Source organism: Octodon degus, unplaced genomic scaffold, assembly GCF_000260255.1.
Source record: "Octodon degus isolate 3935 unplaced genomic scaffold, OctDeg1.0 scaffold00240, whole genome shotgun sequence".
Taxonomy (NCBI): Eukaryota; Metazoa; Chordata; class Mammalia; order Rodentia; family Octodontidae; genus Octodon; species Octodon degus.
Window position 1 is genome coordinate 2,048,453 of NW_004524816.1, and position 22,367 is coordinate 2,070,819.

Here is a 22,367-nt window from a genome sequence, read left to right on the forward strand (position 1 = left end):
TTTTTTTTTTTTTTTTCTTCATATATTTGATACAGGGTCTCACTACAGAACTTGGAATTGCAGTGATCCTCCTGTTTCCAGCCTCCTCCGTACTGAGATTAAAGGTGTGCGCCACCAGGGCTGGTCTTGGTGGCCGGCTCAGGGTGCCTGGCAGTCAGACTGGCATGCCATGGGGTACCAGGGATTGAACCCTGGTCCCTGTGCTTGCCTAGGTAGGTGTTCAGCCCGCTGACATATCTCACTGGCCTTTCAGACTGCACCTTTTAAGGCAATGAATTGTCTTTCTAATTAATCAACTGGTTTCTTATAGGACTTATTTATTGAATATCTTGAAGCCTCCACATATAAAATGATATCTACACTTGCTCTCCTGCTGTGACACACACAGAAGAGTTATTCGAGGTGAAAGAATTCCATCAGTAAAGCACATCAGCTTGAAAGACAGAAGTCTTCTCAAAAGAGAAGAAGGATATCCTTTCTCCTACTCTACTTGTACACTTTCTCACGGTCTGAAGCATCTGTCCCGACTCATGAAGGGTCTCAGCTAAAGATAGATGAAATGAAGAGAGAGAAATATGTCCTGCAGTTGTAGACTCAGATCCGTGGCACAGCACTTGCTAGGCGAGTGTGAGGCCCTAGGTTCATTCCCAAGCACTAGGGGGTGGGGTGGGTATGTGAAGGCTTCTGTCTGTTTTATTTTCTCCTCCTGTATACCCTTAATTTCGAGGACACATCAAAATATTACAATTACAAAATCATGCATTTTTTACCACTATACTCATGAAGAAGCCATTTAGAGGCAATGCATTTGCAGGGCCATTTTAGCCACTGAAGGTTTTAAAGAACATTGCATCAAGGAGCAGACCCCTCACTGATTCTCATATATGCTCTTCAGTAACTTTATACAGCTATGGGACACATCTCTCCAAAAGACACCATCAGCATTGCTTGAACAAAATGTTCATGACCCCACGGATCTGTCATCTTTTAATTCTGAACATTTGGAAAACTAATGGTTCATGGGAAGACAAACATTCAGGTTAAAAAACTAAATCCAGTTGCTAAAACTGAAGAGGGGTATAAATTCCCTGCTTATTAAGGCTAATTCTAGATAAATACAAATCATGTGCTCATTCCCAATAATTGTGTTGAAATAAAGCACTACCTGCTGCCTCTTTAAGAACACAACATTGCAGTTGAGCAATTTCAACAATAAGCTTTCAATTTTAGAACAGTTTTAAGTTTACAAAAACATTATGAAGATTGTATAGCATTCCATTTACATATATGTAACTTTCCTGTTGTTAAAATCTTACATTATTATGGTACATTTATCACAATTTATAAACCAATGTTGATGTGTTACTAAGGTTTTTATTTTAGTCAGCTTTCCCGAATTTTTGCCTAATGTCCCTTTTCTGTCCTAGGATCATTTGCAGAACAGTACACTTTGTACTTTAGCTGTCAGGTACTCTCAGGCTTCGCTAGCTAGCAGTTTCTCAGGCAGCCTTTCTTCATGCTGGCCTTAATGGTTGTGAGAAATGTTAGCCATGTATTTTGTAAAAGAAGGAATGAGGATGCCTTCGGGAAATGGCCGCACGCAGGACCTGAGGAGAAAAGGTCTTCTTTCCTGACTAGACTGCGGTCACGTTTTGCAGGTGATGGCCAGGGCAACGGTGAGGAGCTGTCTTCCCTGATGTCTTAGCAGGGCACAGAACATCAGCATGAGCTGGCACTGATGCGGTTGGCCGTGACCACGTGGTCACGGCAGTGTCCGTCAGATTTCTGTACGGTGAAGCTCTGTATTTTCCTCTGCTTCCATATTGGGTTATTTTTAAGGAAACCCCTACGCTGAGGCCACACATTAAGCAGAGGGGAATTCTCGACCTCCTTGACAGTGCAGCATTTTGAGAATGATTTGGAACTTTTCACTGTGTGTTCTTTCCCATTTATCCAGTCAGTCACCCATTTGCACTGTCAGCATGGATTCCAGGGTGTCGGTTCTATACCTTCTGTCATGCTCCAGTACTATGCATTTTTACTCAAAGGATCCCAGCTTTGGCTGTCAGGAGCTCCTTCAATTGAGCATGATGGCCCATCATGCTCTTCATCGCTGCCTCTTGGGAGGCTGAGGTGGGAAGACTGAAAGTGCGAGGCTGGTCTGGTCAACTTGGCGAGGTCCCATCCCAAAAGAAATAAAAAGGGCTGGGATGTAGCCCTGAGATAAAATGCTTGCTCAGAGAGCTTGAGGCCCTGCTTTGATCTCCAGAACTGCAAACCAAAAATCTTCCAGTCGATTCCTGCATTCCTGTGGTACACCCGCATCACCATGGGAATGTATTTGTTGTTGGTGAAGGCAGGAGGGCGCTGCTTTGCCTGTGGGTGCCACGATGTGTTCCATCCAACCTGTTCCCTTCCTGGCTTGTCCTACGTGCAGCCATTTCTCTAAGGCATCCTGGTTCCTTCTTTTGCAGGCTGGTACCAGCAACTCACGTCTAGATGCTAGATGTCCTCTGCTTGCTGCTTCTAGAGAAACTGAGTATTTTAAGCGACGTAATGAAAATCAGGTATGATACCTCTGAAGACCAGCTGCCTCTGTTCAGTCTCTTAGGCTGCCACCATTGTAACTGCCTCAGGTAAAACATCTTTCTCAGAATTGCTACTTCATACATTGTATTTCTATGGAAGAACCATTCTGCATTCAAAGTTTGAAAAAATGAAGGTCACGTATAGAGATCATAGCTGCTGCCACCCCAGTATTTGGCTGTAAAAGAGCAAGCTTGTGGCGGAGGATGAGAAATGATCAGAGACACCACTCTGCATTGCATCAGTCCTGGCTGAGCTAACGTGCCTGCAACCGCGGAGGCAGGGCTGACCAGGAGGTGTCTTCGTCTGAGATGAAGTCTCGATATCACCATGTTGCGCTGAGTCCTAGGCACTCGGACTCCTTTCTAATGGATGCAAACACTTCCTTCTGTGAAGCTTCCTTTTTTCCTCAGGTGAACTGGACCTTTCCTGTTAGCACGCAGTGTCTTCTTTCCTTTGCAGAAAGTTACCAACCAAGTCACTGAGGACGCCGACAGTGAAGTGGCTCTGTGCCACAGTAGGCCTTCTGATGGCAGCCTGAGCCTTGAGACTTTTTGCTGCCATTAGATTTTCTGGAGCTATAGTTTCACTTACTCTGTTGGGAACTGAACTTTACCTTGAGGAGGGTTTCACCCTGTTCCATGGATTGAGCCCAGGGAGCATATCCTCAACCCATTTGTATTTTTTGAGACAGGGTCTTCCTACATGGCTGAAGCTGGCCTCAAGACTGGTTCTCCTGCTTTAGCTTTGCACACAGCTGCAATACCTGTGTGTAGGCTATTCCTGCCTGACTGTCTTAAGACTTCTCTGCTGTGGCCAGTGAGGTAACTCAGCGGTCTAAAGTGCCTGCTTAGGCAAGCTCAGGCAAGTGCAAGGACTGACTACTGACTGCAGTTTAATTCCTGGTACCAGCCCAGGGTGGGGTGAACCAGCCACAAAAACAAACAAACAAACAAACAATAACCCCTTCTCTGCTATCAAAGAAACACTGGAAAATTTCCTTGTGGGTGAGAGACACAACTAAGGAAGATTCTTTGAACTATCATACAAATCTCAGTTCCCTAACATTCAGACAGAAGCCTTGTATATTTATTGCAATGACGTTAAATGTTTTCTATCACTGTGACATTTGGCGCATCTTAAAAAGCTTGTCTTCCTTCTTCTTTTCCATTCTAGATGTGGGCTATTTATAAAATTAAGGTTGATAATCACTATCCATTTAGACTCTTTTTCTTGAGAATTTAATGAGTGTCTGAAGACAATGAAATGCTTAACAGTTACACGAATCAAGGTGTAGAAATTCATCCACACCTTGCAGCTGGAACTGTGTTTGGGTTGATAACTATGGTTTTAGGTCTGAAGGCCACACTTTTCCATCTTGCAAATGACACAAAATTTCTCTTACAAGCCAGTCTCAGCTGAGACAGCCTGCATAGCGCTAAACAACTCAGCCTGCAGAAAGCCACAGACTCTCTTGGCACTTTTTTTTTCTTTATGAAGAAGTGTGCATACAAGTTGAAAGTGAGCCTTCTTTCCACTTGGGAGATGGCAGAAGGGAAAGGCAACAGATGCGATCATCCCAAGTACTCCAGAGTCCCCAGTGCACATTGTACCATCTCAGTCTCAGGCCTACAGATTGAGCTACACTGTCAGGAATAACTCCAGACTGCAATTGGTTAATGACTGATCGTGCTTCCAGAGCTGCCAAATCTGGTACAGTTCAAAGGCACCATGTGGAGTGAAAAAATAATTTATCTAGAGACCACAGGGTATAGAAATGTTCCTGATACATGGGGACTCCTGGCAAAATTTGTTTTAAAATTGAACAAAGCATCCTACTGTTTTTCTAATGAAAACTCTGTAAGGTGAATGGAGAGGAAAACAGTGATCAAAACCAAATTGGGTCCTATCTGTAACTTCTTCAATGCAATTTTTATGATAATGATAATATACTCATGTATCTCTTGCCCTTTGAGATGTTCTAAGGAGCCAACTTGAAGCTTCGTACTTTCTTACACTGTGAAGGAACCATGCTCTTTAAGAAAGGCACCTATGTTCACCATCATTTTACTTAAAGATGTCTATCAAAGCAACTAAATATATAGTTTTATATGGAACTAAAAACTCTAAAACTAGGCTGGGGAGATGGCTCAGTGGAATAAGCGCTTCCCTGGCAAGTGCAAGGGCTTGAGTTCAATCCCTGGTTCTGCCAAAAATAAAAATAAAAATAAAAAAACTCTAAAACTACTTATGCAAGCTTTGATGGGCATTTTAGTATTTCAAAGTTTTATTATATCAAAGTTGTGTCATATCTGAACGAGACTCTTGCTACCCCAACTGTTGGTACTGAAGTGCCAGTGTCTCCATACAGGCCCCTCAGTGTGTGAACAGGGGACACGTCTGGGAGGGTATGGGTGGAGGCCAGTGGTTGAGAGCTTGCCAAGCCATGGGTGAGGCCATGGGTGAGGCCCTGGGTTCTGTGCCCACAATATACACACAGGAAACTGCAGTGTAAGGACTGGCTCTTGGGGTAACAGGGCTATGCATCCGTACTTACAGTTGAGGTCACCGTCTCTTCCGTCACTACCTTCAGAGTGTCAACTACGGAGATGTAGCCAAGGCGCCGGGCAATGCCAAGGGCAGTGTTCCCATTCTGGCCGTGGAAAAACAGTGGTAAGGAATGAACAAGCTGTACTCTAGAGATTTCACCTACACTAATCCTAATGCGATCCCATTACAAAAACTGCTCCATTAGAGACATACCATGCACAAACCCCACCTAACCTGTTTCTCCTCATCCTGCAGTCTGGAGAGCTTTGCTTGGAATCTAAAGGGCTTTTTAGGGTTCTGAGTAAGCAGTCAATGAAACTGACACCCAGTTTCTTCCTTACATATGGATTTCCTATGAAGAGGCAATGTAATTTGTAGTCTTAAAGTGTGAATAATAATTATACAGCTCATAACACTGAGGTTCTCCCGTCCCCCGGCCATTCTATTCTGCATGTTCTCAAAAAAGCACCAACAGTGAGAAGACACCAGGGCCCACCCTTGCCTCCGAGCTGGCCCCCAGCTTACCACAGTGAGTTCGTTGGGAGAGGCATTGTTTTGAAGCAAGACGTTTATTATATGCGTGTGTCCCTGCTGAGCTGCTTGATGCAGGGGGGTGTACCCATTCTGAGAAGGAAGAGGGGAGAGACCACTCTAACTTATTTGGGTACAAAAGCAACTATTTAGCAGGAAGAAAGGAGAAAGGGGTTTACCTTTGTTTTCGCATTAACTTTTGCAGAATGCTGGAGCAGGAAATTAACAATCTTGATGTTTCCATAGTGACAGCCTACGTGTAGTGGTGTGTATCCCATCTGCAATTAACAACAACAACAGCAGCACAAGTACAGTTTTAGTAACAGAGATCCTAAATGTAAGCAAAGTTATTATTTAATTTTTTTGAGCTAGAACAAAGTTTATAAAAAATGTCCTTGGTGATTCTCAGACCTAGTCTTTGCTATAAAAATACCATTGCACATAAAAAGAGCTATTTTGCTTTCCCACACACTCTCTTGTAACAATTCGTTTTGTTCCCGTAAGCCCTGTGTGGGACTGGAAGGGAAGACGGAACCACTGAGGGGCCAAGGCTGACTCAGGGGCTCCTGGCCGAGGCTCAGAAGGGGCTTTGCGAAAGAGTGGGCCGGCATGTATTTGCTATCGCACTCTTTAAATACTGAAAATCCAGGTGAAGCATGAGACGCTAATGACAGCGCTAGACAGATGATGTCAAGACCGCAGGCAGCAGAACAGGGAGAGGCCAGGGCGGGTTCCAGCTTCCAGCGGCCCCAACCAACGGGAGGCGGGCTGTGTGACCTGCCCCGGGCGCAGCCCACCGCCTTCCCTGGGCTGCAGCAGGTTAGAAAATACTGACTTCGACACAGCGTTTGACTGTTTCTTGAGTCCGCGTGCCATGGACCCCAGAGGCGCCACGGTCATTCTGCACTCACCCTTTCCCTCACTCGTTTTCTAAACGCCTATATGTGAATACAGTACATGAAACCCACGTAAGTGTTCTTGAAAATAACACTAGTCTGTGAAGCTCTGGATATCTGGCTTTGGCTGGCTTGGGGCCACAAACCAAAGTGCCAGCACACCACGCTGACCAGGCTACAACCAGGCCGGCCCCAGCAAGCTGGCTGTGACCGCCAGGACAGGAAAGATGGATGGACAATCCCTAGAGCCCTTTAATGCATGAGGGCGTTGCTCCTCTCTGCTCGCCAGAGCCTCTCGCCTGCTTTGCTTCTGCTGGTGGCCAAGGAATCAGGTGCTGTCCCCACTGTGGATCAGAGCACGATTAGATGAAGGAGCCTTGAGGACAGTTTGTCCAAGCGAACTCCTCTGTACGCTTTAGGGTTATGGTGGTATCTGAATGCGGCTGCTACAAAGTGTTCCCTCCCACTATCTCATGCCTAAATAGCACCTGGCATGTCACAGGGACTTGGCAAGCTCTCTCGATCTGCGTGAAAACTGAGTGAAAGATCTAAAGCAATGACTGTGTCATCCTTGTGGAAGAGGAGACAGGCTCAGAGGGAGGCTTCTGGATGTTTCTGATCCAAGGCATCCTGGCACAGTGTCTTCCTTGGGAGTAGTTAGGTGCCCCCACAGTGATTCTGCAGAGGGAGGAGGAATCCACTGGATCCCCAGCGTCTACACCCTGTGGCTTCCTAAGAAGGACTCTCAGCTCTCCCATCATCAGTGGACACGCCCACCGATGCCCACAGCTACTGCCCAGCTAAGAAATGTGTTTTACAATGTTTAGGTACTGATGTTGCTAAAGGAATATCTTTCCTAGTTTCACACGCTACATGTAATGTCGGTGTGTGGGCACCTGCCTACCTAGCATGCCCAAGCCTGGGCTTCCATCCTCAGCACCACGGGAGAAGAAAAGTTACTGGACAGTGTGGGATAATATGACAGTGGCAGCTCCAAGGAAGACTGGCTTTTTTTTTTTTTTTTTTTCAGCCAGCTCAGCATGACTTGGGTGTGGAGCTGGCACGGCATGTGGTGTCAGAGATTGAACAGTGGTTTCAGTTCCTGAGCTTGCCTAAGCAGGTGCTTTAAACTGCTGAGCTATCTTGCCAATCCCAAGACTGAAAAATGTTTTCAAACATAGCTTTTCCATAATTTTAGTTCAGTATAAATAATTGATACTGTGAAGTACATTTAGTAATACTGTAAACAGGAATTTTTTCTTTTAGAAAACAGACTCTAAAATTAAACTTCGCATATTTCACTGCCTGGAGGAACCATTCTTGAAGTTTTTAGTTCTAATAATTTTTCTCCCGTTGTTCTCCTTTTCATTTTATTTTTATTTTTATTTTTCAGTATTTAGGACAGGGTCTACAGGGTCTCACTACATAGATCAGATTCTCCTGTTTTCAGCCTCCCAAGTGCTTGGATTACAGGCTTGCGCCACCTTGCCTCGTTTCCATCGCAGGCTCCGTGTGCCCCAGGGGCAGTGCCGGGGCCACACCCTGGGAATCAAAACCCAGCTGCTGTGCTCTGCCTCAGCAGGCGCATTAGTCCCTGAGCTATCTGGCCAGCCCATTCTCCCTTTTACTATGTCTCCAAAAGTTGTATAAATTCAACAGTTGGATGAGGGGACTCCGAGGCATTAGAATAGTCAAAGTTCATGAAAGAGTAATTGCATAATAACTAGAGAAAAGAAAGAAAGCTGTCACCTCTCACCCACCTGCTTCACCTTTGGCATCCCATGTAGTGCTGTTGCCCTTGTTCTTTCTTGTGACATCTTCCTCTTAGTTTACAGATATGCTTACCTGTTCCCTACTTAGGAACCAAAAAGCACCACTTTCCAAGACTTCTGTATTTTAGGTCTCTGTCCTCTTATAATTAAAATTCTTGAAAAAAATTACTTCCTTTGCTGCTCCTTGCCATCCTCCCCACAGCTATCTTTCTGCAGGGAAGCTGCCTCGTAATGCCCCAGTGCTAAGCCAGAGCCCAGGAAATGTACTTTTTTACCATGGAACCTCTCAGTGACAGCCTGTTGCAGCCTGCATCCCGGTCCTGTCTGTCCTGACCTTCCTTTACCCTGAGGCAGGATCTCTTCCACCCCCACCCCCGCCCACTCTAAAACACCCTGGGCTCCGGGATCCTGGTCTTCCTAGTGATCACGTCTATATCCACAACTCCACCTACCATGTCCACTCTGATGGCCGCTCAAATCTTAAACTTCCTGCAGCCCAGACCATTATTTTCATCATTTCTCGGGTTTTTCTCCCTGGACGGCCCTTGGCAATCTACAGCTTGACAGGGCCACCCCTCTAGCTGTCCCTGGTTTTCTGTCCCCTGAACAGTGCTGTGATCATCTGGTCACCCAGCTCAGGTCCCCAGAATTGCCCCGACTGTCTCACTTTTCCTCTATCCTCCTATGCACGTGACTTCTGAAGTCTTACTATTCCTTTATCTTGAAGGGTTAACATTTTCTCCTGTTGGGAAGCTTCCCCTCTGCCATGGATTTGAGGTCTTCTTTAGTCTTCACTGAGACCTTAGCCACAGCCTACCTGCCCTGTCCCAAACTCTTCTGTATCTTATATTTTGTACATTTTCCCAGGATCTTTGTAAACCATTTTGCTGACCTTACCACTGTGTTGCAAACCTTTGGTGGCTTCACAATACAAACAGAATAAAATGCGAGCTGCTAAGTTCACGTTGGAGTCTCCACCAGGAGTCTTCTGATGTTCTAGCAATGTCTTGGGGTGTATGAAATCATTTTTCTAATTTTCCAGAGGTCCAGAACCAGCTAGGTATTATCTCTGTCCTCCCAGATAATAAAAGTTATTTCTAAAATGCATGTATCTCTCTCAAATCAGGCTTTGTACCAATTAACTGAATACCAGAATCCACTTTTCTGGGAATAAGTTTTCTAACTCAAAAAATGGGGTCACAAATTCTACCAATCCATTAGGGAAACTGTAAGGACCAAACAAAGCAGTTCCTAGGGAGCATGGACTATAGTCTGGGACAGAGAAAATGGGCAATGCCTGTGCTATTATGATCTGTGTCTTCTTCTCTAGACCACAAATTCCTTGAGGGCAAGGAGAGCATCACCCAGGTAAGAATTTGGGAATTAGTAGGAGTTCTACAAACAAATCCAAAATGAATGTCAAATAAGATCTTAAAATCTTTTATGATTTATGCACAAGGAAATTTACGTACTTATCAATTCTCAAATTAGTACCTTCTAAGAATCATGACTTTCAGGGCTGATTTCAGAAATATACTTCAGACATCATCTGTTTAGAAGCAAAAAAAAACAGTGGCTTCATTTCAGCCAATAACACTGACTATAAAACCAGTACCAAAAAAATTAAAAAAAAAAATCAATCAAACAGAAGAAACCAACCCTGGGTCAGCAACACACTTTAGTCTGAGCTGATTTACTAAACACAGAAGGCAAAGGAGGAGGCTGTGTACAAGGTCCGCGATTGGGTGGGAAGGCTGTGAAGGCACTGCTGAGGACTCCACTATTTTCCTCTTTTGGAAAAAAGAGTCCTTATATTTTCACTACTACTATTTTTAAGTCTTAAGCCCATGAAGCGAATGGTCGACATCCCAGCCGACGGCTGCTTGGAGGTGTTGGCGGCACTTGGCAGCTTTTAGGGTCCTACAAACACCTCACACACAGGTAGGCAGTAAGGCCCAGCAGCCCTTCTCACTGTAGGACTGCTGTACTCCCCTGTGGGACAATCACAGCCTCCTTCCATTGGTGGATGAGGTCTTTGGTGAGGGAGAAAAAAGGAAAGGAAAAGAATTTCTCAGAGATCGGGCTGGTGAGATAGCTCCATGGACTAAGTGCCTGCTTAGGCAAGTGCAAGGACTGCATTTTGATCCCTGGTCCAAGCTGTTTAGTGAGTCCCTGTACCAAATGCATTTAATAAAGGAAAGAAAGGAAGAAAAAAATTTGTCAGATAGAGGGATGGAGAGATGCTTTTTAAAGAGAGCTGTTGGTAAAGGGAAAGAAAAAGTATAGAATTGGAAACATTATACTAACAACAAAAGTACTTCCTGCCTATGAACCTGACTTGGGTGAGGTGAGATGAATCCCTGGCAGAGGCCTGAGGATGTGGTAAACTGAGGGCCAATGCAGGCCAGTGGTGCCTGGGGGCCTCTTCCCCACCCCAGCCATCCTGGGGACCACCACAGAACTCCTGACTGGATTTGGAGCAGAAATATGAGGAAAATCTTGGCCCAGCCCTTGCCTCCAAGAAGTCTATGCCTAAAATTTAGTCTATTTCTAAAAGGAGAAGTGACCTAGTAAAATATTTAAGCTTTTTTTGTGCATGTGTAAATCAAACAATACAGAGTGAATGTATTTTCCATAAAGTTTCCATAAGGTGGAGAATTCTTTCTTGATAGGAAAGTTTTCAAGCAAAATACAGAAAACAAGCTAACAATCTGATTTTGATGTTTGCTGTGCATTTTTATCTGATGAATTCTTGGCATTTATATCTTTAAAGGATTCACATGCCTCAGAATCTACTTATATTATATAGGAAAATGCTTTATTTAAAATGATATTTAATAGATGTTCTTTTTAGTGTCAAACATGACATGTGTTAAGAAAGCAAAGATTCTAGAATGGATAGATCTGAGAGGAGGTAACACAATAAGCAGCTGAAGGAAACATTCAGGAGGGAGATTAGTAAGAGTCATACCTTGATGTTAACACATAACATCCATCTTTTAAATTTGCATTTGAATTGTGGCATTATTTGAAATCCTTCAGCGTGTTTGTTCTTTTTTAAGGTGAGGTGTTTTGTCACAGAGGAAGAGAGGACACACGGGAATGGGTGAGAGACAGAAATGTTGCTACACAGGCCGTTAGGAATTTGGCAAGGGGATAAAATTGAATAATTCTTAATTTTTCAATCTTTCATCAAATATGCTGAACAAAGTTAAATTATTGACAAGCTTATCTATCTGTCTATCACCTATCAAGCTTATTTTTGTTCATGAAATCTAGAAAATATGCAAGCTTTCCCACTGCCTGGAAGGATGGGCCCACAGCAAGGCTCGCTCGCTGGTACAGAGCGTGACGCGGACATACCGACATTCAACTCATACTCAGGAAACAGTGACGAAAGCATTTGAGATACCACAGCCAGAGTCACAAATGCACACCTGAAGTGATGTCCACAAGTGACACGACTAAGGGCCTTCTCCTTGTACAGCTGCAGATGTCTCATAGTGCAGTCACAAATGGCACATCTGCATGGGACGGGGGGAGGCCATACCTTCGTCTGGGCATCGACATGTGCTCCTTGGTTGACCAGGACTTCAGCCACATTCACTCTGTCTTCTTGAGCAGCCAGGTGCAGCGGGGTGAGGCCGCTCTGCAAAAGATCCAAGTGCATAGTCACTCCCAGGAAGGAGGCGGTATACACAGCCACCTCTCAGAGGCAACGGGGAAGGTCAAGGCCATAAGCCTAGGATTTCCATGTTCAAAATAACATCTAAGGATGAAAGTCCACAGGCTGCACTGATGAGCCCCAGGGCAACGCTGCCATCTGCGGACTTCAAGACAACTTTCAAGCATACCGAAAAATAGAGGGAACAGGGTAAGCTTTGCGTATCTATTACACACCTGACAATTATCAAGGCTTTTGTTTTTTGCTTCATTCCTCTTTTTTCTCCCCACACGGATTCCTTTGTGGCATATTTACTTTACTCCATTTTATTTTATTTTTAATTTAATGTATTCAGTACAGGGTCTTACTCTGCAGATTGGTCTCATAGTGACGCTCCTGTCTCAGCCTCCCCAGCGCTGGGATTACAGGCATATGCCACCAAGCCTGGTCTCGGTGGCTGGCTCAGTGTGCCCGGTGGTGGGGCTGGAGCAGCATGCGATGTTGGGGATCAAACCCCAGTGCTTGAGCTTGCCTAAGCAGGCACTTATCTGCTGAGCTATCTTGCCGGCCCAGCATCCTTTATTTTAAAGCAAATCCCAGATATTACCCCATTTTCCCTATGCATACCTCGGTGTTCACGTACAATTATTAAAGACTTTTTAAAAAGCACAGTTGTGTAGGATTTTAATTACCAGTGAGACTTACTTAGTTACCAATGATAATTATTACCAGTGATGCTAGCTTTAGCAAAAATCACCAAGATAGTGTCTGTTTATGAAGTCAACAGTGACACATGATGACACTGTGCCTATGTGCAGGTATCCAAAGCCTGGTGGAGAATTTCTGTATGCTGCTTTTGTGTGGGAAAGACACCCGGGGAGCGAGATGAGAACAATCGACCATGAGAATTTCAAGTCGTGTCAATGAAGCGTGGGCCTGATGAGGCGCATTATTTGAAAGTGACCCTGCCAGCCAATCTGCAGTGCTTGGGTGTTTTAATGATCAGGAAACAGTCATGCAGACTGTATTTTTTTTTCTTTTTGTTAAAAAATCTCTATAGTTGTCAAGCGTTTCTGAAGAGAAAGGGAGTTGGTATAAGAGCTTTCACATTACTTTATCCATTATGATCATAGAATCCAGTATCCCGAGTTAGACTCTTGGGACCTTCCTTCTTGTACCCTGGGATTTGCATCATGAAGAACATCAGCCTGTCCTATCTGTCAGAGGAAAGGAGCAGATCCAAAGCAGCTTTGGGGAGAGGACAGAGCTCACTCGGCTTAGGACTTTATTTAGGAGTCAGGATTCAATCAGGAACATCGCAGGACTCTCACTCCCGCGGCCTCTGACGACTTGGGATGACACTGTGGGGAATTATGTGGAGGAAGGCAATGCGTAGCGTGACAGTCGCAGCCAACAGGCGGCGCGCACAGTCACTGAGGGTCACAGAGCTGCGCTCGCGGTTGTGCTACGGCAGCAGCAATAGCATTTTGAGCCGTCACGTCTCGTGAACGTGTCGGGCTTGCCCACTCTCCCCACGGCCCAGTACCCCGAGTGCCTCTCAGCACAGACCGAAATGCATGCAGCATGGGCCTCGGTCCTCACGCTGCCCATCTGCGCCCCCGGGCTCACGCGATTGCCGGTGCGGTGTGGCCTCCGCCAGCACCCGCCCCGCCGCCGAGCCCCAGGCAGGGGCACGCTGCCGCAGCGACTCTGTGTTCTCTCCCGCTGAGGCGTGTCACAGCTGCATATTTAAACTTCATATCGTAGTTGAATCAGGAAATTTACCTTTAATCTTTACATAACCAGCGTCTGGCACCTAGCATTTAATGCAGGACCAAGGACCATTAAAACATTGTACTTTTGTGAAGAGACAGGAGAAATAAAATAAAATGGAATTTTCATATTAGTGGCTTTTGTTAAAAATATTATGAGATCCCCAATAGTTCTGTTCATGATCAGAAGTTACTTATTAATCTTTCAGATTTTGACAACTGTTCCTTTTAAAAGTAGCATTTATTTGAAAGAGAGAACATAAACCTAGAGCACTAAGATTCTCTGCTTCATATTTCTCAAGTGAATAAAAAATAGAGGCATTTGCAATCTGTGAAATCTACGTGAAGAAGTACAAATCCTAGCAGCAAAATCGACTTGAAGTAAACAGTAGCGCTGCACAGTACTCAGGGCTCGCGCTCTCTGCCGTACAGCTATGGGGCAGCAGCTGTTAGGAGGACGGAAACAGCGCGGGAATATGAAGGATTTTGTGCAATATAAATTTGCGTCACTGTTAAATCTTTAGGTTCTATTTAGCAAATCAAGTGTCAAACGGGATGGCGGGAAGCGTGGGTGTGAGAGGCGCGCAGGGCGTGGGACGGATGCTGCGGCGCGTGGCTCAAACCGAAATCGCCAGAAGCCTCCTCCGGAGCCCGCTACCTGGCGCGTCTTCTCACCACAGGCCCACCGCGGTGCTCAGCGTCCGAAGCCAACGTGCTCTAAAACCCAAAGCTGAGCCCTGTCGGGGCGCCACAGGAGGAGCGTCCTGACGTTCGTGCTCGCAGGCTTAGCGCACAAGTGCAGCGCCCGGATTATCCCCTACTGTGTAAGTGAGCAACCTAGTGAGATGCTTTCAAGACAAAATAAATATAAAAAGCCTGAGAAAACAGCTGAGCGTGAAGGTCCTCTGTGTAGTGTCTAGTAGCACAAAAACAAAACCGCATACACACACTCACACACATACATATGTGTAATACCATATTGTATGAAATTTGCTTCAGACTCTATATAAAGTGTATAGCAAACATCAGTGAATTTTAACTTGGATTCTGTATACCAAGCTATCTCATTTACTTATGTTAAAAAAATCTAAAATCTGCAACACAAAAAAACACCCCCTCAATTTCAAACACATCTGGTTCCAAGTTATTTATTTATTTATTTTTGAGGTACGCAGGATTGAACTCAGGACCCTGTGCTTGCCAGGCAAGTACTTATTCTACCGAGGTATCTCCCCAGCCCCTAAAGGGACTGTGTCCGAAGTGGGATTGTCTTTGGTACTGGAAGTTGAACTCAGGATGTTATGCTTGCAAGGCAAGTACTATGCTGCTGAACTATATGCTTGGCCTGGTCTCAAGTATTTTAGATAAAAAATATTCAACTCATACTTGTTTTCGCTACTCTTCTCATCGCAGAGACAAAATAACTGGCACCCAAAGGAGGAAAGTTTTATTTAGCCAACAGTTTGCAGAGGTTTCAGTTCCTAGTGGGCTGGCTCCAGGGCAGCACGGCATAGCAGATGAGCAACAGTTCATAGGCCGCAGAAGGGACAACCACAGCTCTTCTGATCCCTTCTACTCGCCCAGGCTACTTGGGGTGGGTGGCACTCACAGGCTTAATCCTAGTGCCACTGATTCTAGCATTGTGCCATGAATCAATCCCAGAATCCCACCCTTCAGACCCAGCCTACTCTGAACAAGTCCTACTTGACTGCACGAGCTTTGGGGAGGACATCTAGACACAGCCACAGCATCCTGCCCCAACAGGCGCATGCACATCCCTTTGCACAAAAGGCACTTAGGCCATCTCTAAGAGTTTCCAAAGCATTGCTGCTAAGTCTAAGTCCAAAATCTACCTCGAGAGAGACTTAAGGCAAACTCTTAGCTGCAAGCCCTTGTATAAATGAAAAGAAAGCTAAATACTTCCAACATTTACTGGCACAAGATAGATATTTCCATTCCAAAAGTTACAAATGGGAATAGCAAAGAACAGGAACAAAGCAAAACCAAACTCCAGTAGGGCAAACATTAAACACCACAGTTCCACTTCTGGCATCCCTGGCAATCTGTGGTAAATTGTGAACTCCAAGGGATTAGGTGGCTTCACTCCTACAGGACAGCCAGCGGTTGTAGCTCCCATGGCTTCTCTCTTGGGTATTTCTGTTCCTCGTTGCAGTTTTCCTCAGATGACCCCATTCCTGGCTTCTCCAAATGTCTGGGGTTTCCACTGCACGCCTGGCCTCACGCTCACGGCTTTATATGCTGCGCTCTCAGGCGCGTACTACCTGGCCTCCCCCACGCATCGTTCTGAAATATGAGTGAGAGCATTCATGGTCCTCAACTCTTGCATTCTGCACGGACCTAAAACCAGCACTACATGGATGATGCCATGGTCTGCTGCCAGCTGGAGCAGCAGCCAGGCTGCCTTCTTTCTTGGCTGTAGGGGTCAGTGCCATGAACCAAATTCTGAGGAACGACTTTCCTAGACTGCCACCGTTCTGGAACATGTTGCTCTGGGGCTTGCTTCTCAAAGCAGTCTTTCATCTTTGCAAGTCTGAGGCTGCAGAGGCCAGAGCTCTGCTGGTTCTTGTGATGTCTTCAAGCATCTTTTTTTCTGTTGTCTTCTGAAATACTTGGACTTTCCATGCTAGCTTTTCCAGTGAGCAATTTCGCCGCTGCTCCATCTTTGCAGGCTACAACTTTACTGGAGTTTCCTTTCTGGCCAAACTCAAAATGTTTCAAATTATTCAGCTGGGCTCTTCGCTCTTGATTCTCAGTACAAATCTGGGTAAAAGCCCCCAACAGTAGCCATGCCACTTCAACACTCAACTGCCTTGAAATTTCTCCTGCGAGATTAATTAGGCTGCTGCCCTTAATCCCAGTCTCAGGCAAAGTCTCTGCATATGAGAAAAATGCAGACAAACTTTTTACCAAGGACCACACATCTTGTGTGGAGTCCAACAGCTAGTACAGTCCTTCCTCCCAGGAGAAACCTCCTGAGCTTGGTATTTATTGGCAGAATTTCTATCAGCATTTTAGTCTTCTAAGCTCTGACTAAAATCTTCCACCAAGGACAGCCTTAGATGCTGCAGCTGTCCCTTTTCAGCTGGCATTTTCAAACCTTTCCTAACTCTTTTTCTTCTGACAAGCCACTTCCAAAGGCTCCTGAGTCACACTGTCATCTACAGTCATAGCAACAACCCTACTCTGAGTACCAAATTCTGTCTAGTTTCCTGTTCATGAGATAAAACACCTGACACCTAAAGATAAAGGAGGCAAGGTTCATTTAGCTCAGTTTGCAGAGGTTTCAGTTCATAGTTGGCTGGCTCCAGGGCAGCGTGGCATAGCAGATGAAAAACAGTTCATAGGACGCAGAAGGCAGCAAGGCAACAAGGGTGGACCACAGCTCTGTCAATCCCTTCCATCTTATGCAGGCTACTTGGGCAGGGTGGCGTGCACACACTTAATCCTAATGCCCTTGGTCCTAGCATTGTACCACAAATCAAACTCAGCATCACATGCTCTAGACCCAGCCACCTTGGAAAAAGCCCCACTTGTGACTGCATGAGGCTTTGGCAGGGCATCTAGACCCAAGTCATAACAATTCTTTATACCTAAAATTATAACTGGAAGAGAATACAAAATTTACAAAAGCCTTTTTACCTGGGATGGGCAAGACACCTTGACATTTGTACATGTGCTACAGAGAATCCAGATGTTTTTGGTATTTCCTTATAAACATCTCTGCTGATACATCATTTATTCAGGAGGATGGTCAGAAATTTCTGGGTTTCTCTGGTTTACTAGGCATTATTAGCCAGATTTTTGGGTGTTTACTTTCCTTGCTATTTTCTAGTTCACTTAATCAAATGCTGGGAATTTTTAAAATATATTTTCAGCATAATACTAAGTATGAGTCTAAGGTGAATTTAACAGTGGGTATAGGTTGGGCCAAGTGACAGCAAGATTTGAAAGAAAAAATAGTTATGACCTATAGTTTGATGTCTAATCTAATAATAACGGTCACTTTTAAACCAATTATCAAGGTACTATATTATCTCTGGGCTCACAAAAGAAACACACTATAACAGATAACAGAATGTGCTTTAATTTGAGAAAGGAAATGTATACTTTATCATTGAGACAAACTGATTTTTATAGGTGATATAAGCCTATTAAAAAAATTGGCACGAATCTTAGGAATTCAAAAGCTCAAACCAATATGTATTATTTAAAATTGGTTCAAGATTCCTATCATGGGCTGGGGAGATAGCTCAGTAGAATAAGCGTTTGCCTGGCAAGCACAAGGGCCTGACAATCCCTGGTTTCACAAAAAAAAAAAAAAAAAAAAAAAAAGATTCCTATCACGCTGAGACATGTGTTCCCAAAAGGAATGTTTCTAAAAGAAAGATATAATTATCACTATGCTAGAAAAAATGTTGTGTATAATGTGTACAGTCAATAATCAAATGGTGAAAAAGGATTTCCTTTTTCAATTTTATGAAAAAATAAAACAAAATTTCTATTGAAAAATAAGAGAATAACAATAGGTAATATACTGTATATTTTTATCTTCTAAGTAATTATTCAGAGTATAAGACTTAGACCCAGAAAACTCTTATGAAGAAGAAACAAATAGGCGACACAAAATTTTCCTTTTAAGGAGCTAAGATGAGGTGGTAGCTTAAATGAAACACATCAGCACATATAGGACACTATGTTTGAATCAGTGGAATAGGTATTCATTTGAACTTCTCCTTCCCTCTCTTCTATTTTGCTCTTTACTTGCTTCTGTGTATTTGTGTGTGTGTGTGTGTGTGTGTGTGTGTGTGTGTGTGTGTGTGTTCACACAGGAGAAACCAGGAGATATCTCATTTGGTGTGTCTGACTTGTTTCACTTAACATTCTATTCTTTTTTTTTTTTAGTACCCAGAATTGAACTCACATCCTCATGCTTGCCAGGCAGGTGCTGTGCTGCTGAGCTATAATCCTCGGCCATCTATATTATTTCAAGATAATAAAACTGAAAAAAGGATTTCTCTGGTCACTTACCCATGGGGAAGACACCTACAGAATATGTTGAATTATAACCTTGGAAAAATTCAGATTAGCACAGAGTAACCTTTCCCAAAATTGTACAACTTCAAAAGTCTACTTTTTCTACTTAAAATGCCAATGTCATCACCAAATAGGTTGGGGCATAGCTAAATGCGACAGAATGTGGACCATCAGAGATTTGAGGGGTCTTTTTGCAGTTTTTCCTAGAATGGAAGACTATGTTTAGGGCACAATGTAAGCATTTCAACAAGCCTAAATTCCTTAATATATGCAAGGAGAGGTAATGATTTTAGTAACATGCTCCCAAGCTCTTATGAGCTCAACTTGCACTTTGATAAAATGCGGGTCCTTTCTGCTCTAAGAATGGAGAGATTTCCCAGAGGAGGTCAGAGGTGTTCAGAAATTACGGAATGGTCTCCATACTTACATACAAAGACTATACCTGGGAATCAACAGCTTTTCCTCCCTAGTCACTAAAACAGCTACCCCAAATTCCTATCATTAAAATGAAGTCTCCGAGGTCAGTAATGTTTCCCATTCTTTTTAGTAACTGAAGACTTGAAACTGGGACAGGCAAGGGCGAGAAGCCCAGAAACTATTTGTGGAATAAAGCAACAGGCTGTAATCTGCAGCATCTTGTGATGTTCTGACAAAATGACAGTGTTACTTAGGGAATTAATAGAATGAAACCTCGAGTTACGACAAAAACTTCAGGCCCTTCAGTGTTCCGGCTGTATGAATGCAGAGGTGTGTGGCAATGAAAGTCCCATTGCCATAACTCATGCAAAACACCCCCTGCCACACACACACACTTCAAAAACACTCATCCCATCATCATCCGTCATTCTGATCACTTTCTGAAGCAGTTCTGGAAGTTGTCTTTTGTGTCTATATGAGATACAAGTTTCTGCCAGGCAGGAACTGTGCCGCTGAGCTATATACCCAGCCCTAATTTTTTAAAAAAATATAGTGAATACTGTTGCTGAGGGCCATCTGAGAGAAAGACGGGTTCCTAAAAATGTTATAGTATGACTCCACCTACCTTATTTTATTTATTTATTGTTTTGGTACAAGTTCGGGGCCTCACGCTTGCCAGGCAGGCGCTTGTGCTGCTCAGCCATCTCCACGGCTCCTCACCTACCTTATTTACTGGATCTAGTACCATATGACTTCTGTGTTTTATGCAAAGTCCAAGTGACCATGGAAAGTAAGTGGATTGAATCCATTCATGACCTTGAGATAACTGTGATAGTATAGGCAAAGACCCCCTTGAAAGAGGACTTCCAGGGCTGGGGAGATAGCTCAGCAGAGTAAGTGCTTGCCTGGCAAGCTCTTGAGCTCGATCCCTGGTACTACCAAAAAAAAAAAAAAAAAAAAAGAAAAAAGAAAAAAAGAGGACTTCCAGAACTGCTTCACAAAGTGACAGGGACAATAGAATAAGTGAATTCAAATATGGGGGAACATCCTAAGGAAGAGTAATGCCAATATGTCTCTTATTGTGATATATTTTAACAATTATTTGCCATATGTCTACTATTTTTTAAAATGTAATCATCCACCATATATTTCAATCATAGCTCAGCTATACTTTTTAAATTTTATGTATTTAGTATAGGGTCTACAGGGTTTCACTACACAGATCAGACTTGTAGTGATCCTCCTGTTTTCAGCCTCCCAAGCGCTGGGATTACAGGCCGGTGACACCACACCCAGTCTCATTTGTAGTCTCAGCATGCCCTGGGGGTGGGGCTGGCACAGAACGCCAGGGATTGAACCCTTGCCACTGAGCTCTGCCTAAGCAGGCGCTTTACTCTGATGAGCTATCTGGCTGGCCCTTCAGCTATACTTCTTTGAATTACTACCACTCTGTTATATGCCACTGTTCCCAAGGTTTTGCTGGGATAAGTAAGACTTCAGTAAACATCTCTGTGCGATATTTTACTTTACCCAGTCTATGTGATGCAGAATTTTTTATGTGTTACTGACTTTCTGAAGGGTGGCGGCGAATTCTCTAGAGAGTTGGGAGAAAGTTACCTTGTTGCTCAGGTTCACATTCGCATTTCTGCCCAGGAGCAGCGACACCATGTCCACGTGCCCTTCCTGCGCGGCGAGGTGGGCGGAGGCGATTCCTTGCCGGGTAACTGCGTTGGCATCAGCACCATACTCCAGCAGGGTCGTTGCTATGTCCATCTGGTTCTTTTTGGCAGCGATGTGCAGTGGGGTATAGCCATTCTGCGAACAGGAATCACTTGGTCACAGACCCCGTGACAAGACAGCAATGTGCAGAGTGCACCTCCAGGGGGGGCGCCTCTTTTCCTAGTGGTTTTCTGTGACTACTTAGAAAATCATAGCTGAACAAAACACACCATAAAATCCAGTGATTTCATTAATATAGTGCCCTTCTCCATTTCTGGGCTTGGAAGAAAAAAAAAATCTAAGATACAGTTTAACATAACACAGCCAGAGTACCAGCAGTTTTCCAAAAGGAATACAGATTCTCCTTCTACAAGGAACCACATTAGCAGGCACTCAATAACAGCATGTTTCATTAAAATTTAGGTTAGGAAGAGCCCCTCCTGGGAGTAATCAATAACATGGCACCACAGAGGCATGTCTAGAGCCACCCAAATTCCATGTTCAATAGCCCTTTGCTGTGGCTTGAACTTGTCTCCTCGAGTTCTTGAGCTAAAGACTCGATCCCTATGCAACTGCATCGAGAGGAGGGACATTTAAGAGGTGACCCGTCACTGGGCTCTGTCTTTATGAATGAATTAATGCTGCTATTTGAGCCTGGGCTCATTGTCCTGGAAATGAGTATTTGATAAATAGATGAGTTTATCTCCTGTTCTCCTCTCATGCCCTTTTGAGCCTCCATCTTCTGACCTGACAGCACAAGAAGGTCCTGCTGGGTGTGGGGACTTCAGCCGTGGCCCCCAGCCTCCAGGACTGTAGGAAATACATCTATTTTTTTATGCACTGCCTAGCCTCAAAGACCCTGGTGAACAGTAGAAAAGGGACTAATACACCATATGCTTCCAAGAAGTTGTGACTATGTGTTATGGTGGTTGGCTGCCCGCTTGCTCATGTGATTTCCTTTTCCACTGAAATTCAGCTTTGGCGCTCTGCTTCAGCTACATTAGTTATCTTTACGTCTCCAAACAGAGCGCAGTGTCTCCTTCCGCCCTGTCTGACACCATGGAGCAAGCCTTCCTCTGCCATGCCCATGAAACCAGCAAGAACAATTCAAGGCTCAGCTCCACAGCCACACCTTCCTTGAACTCTCCCTTTCCCAATCTCCCTGACGCCAGTACCTGGCTCTCGACCTGATGGATTCTGATCAAAGGTAGCGGGGACATTTATGGAAACTCTTTCGTATACATATGTCTCCTGTGAAAATACACATTTGCTGAGTATCTAGTGGGTCATATTTGTCTTTGTAGCTCTCTCTAGTGCCTCAAAATAATCAATAGATATCAATTAAATGAAGAAAAGAAATTTTCAGAATTTGAATTAAGTATACTAAAGCTTCCAGAACTTTCTT

At 44.2% G+C, this 22,367-nt stretch overlaps 1 protein-coding gene across 1 annotated transcript in view; it reads right to left on the reverse strand.

Annotated features, from left to right (window-relative positions):
* Positions 1 to 22,367, reverse strand: part of Ank3 (ankyrin 3) — a 368,541-nt gene that overhangs the window by 123,808 nt on the left and 222,366 nt on the right. Inside the window, exons 18-21 of the mRNA XM_023706118.1 lie at positions 11,886 to 11,984; positions 5,847 to 5,945; positions 5,662 to 5,760; positions 5,144 to 5,239 (exon numbers count right to left, since the gene is read on the reverse strand). Coding sequence (XP_023561886.1) covers positions 5,144 to 5,239; positions 5,662 to 5,760; positions 5,847 to 5,945; positions 11,886 to 11,984 — 393 coding nt within the window. The remainder of the gene's footprint in view (positions 1 to 5,143; positions 5,240 to 5,661; positions 5,761 to 5,846; positions 5,946 to 11,885; positions 11,985 to 22,367) is intronic.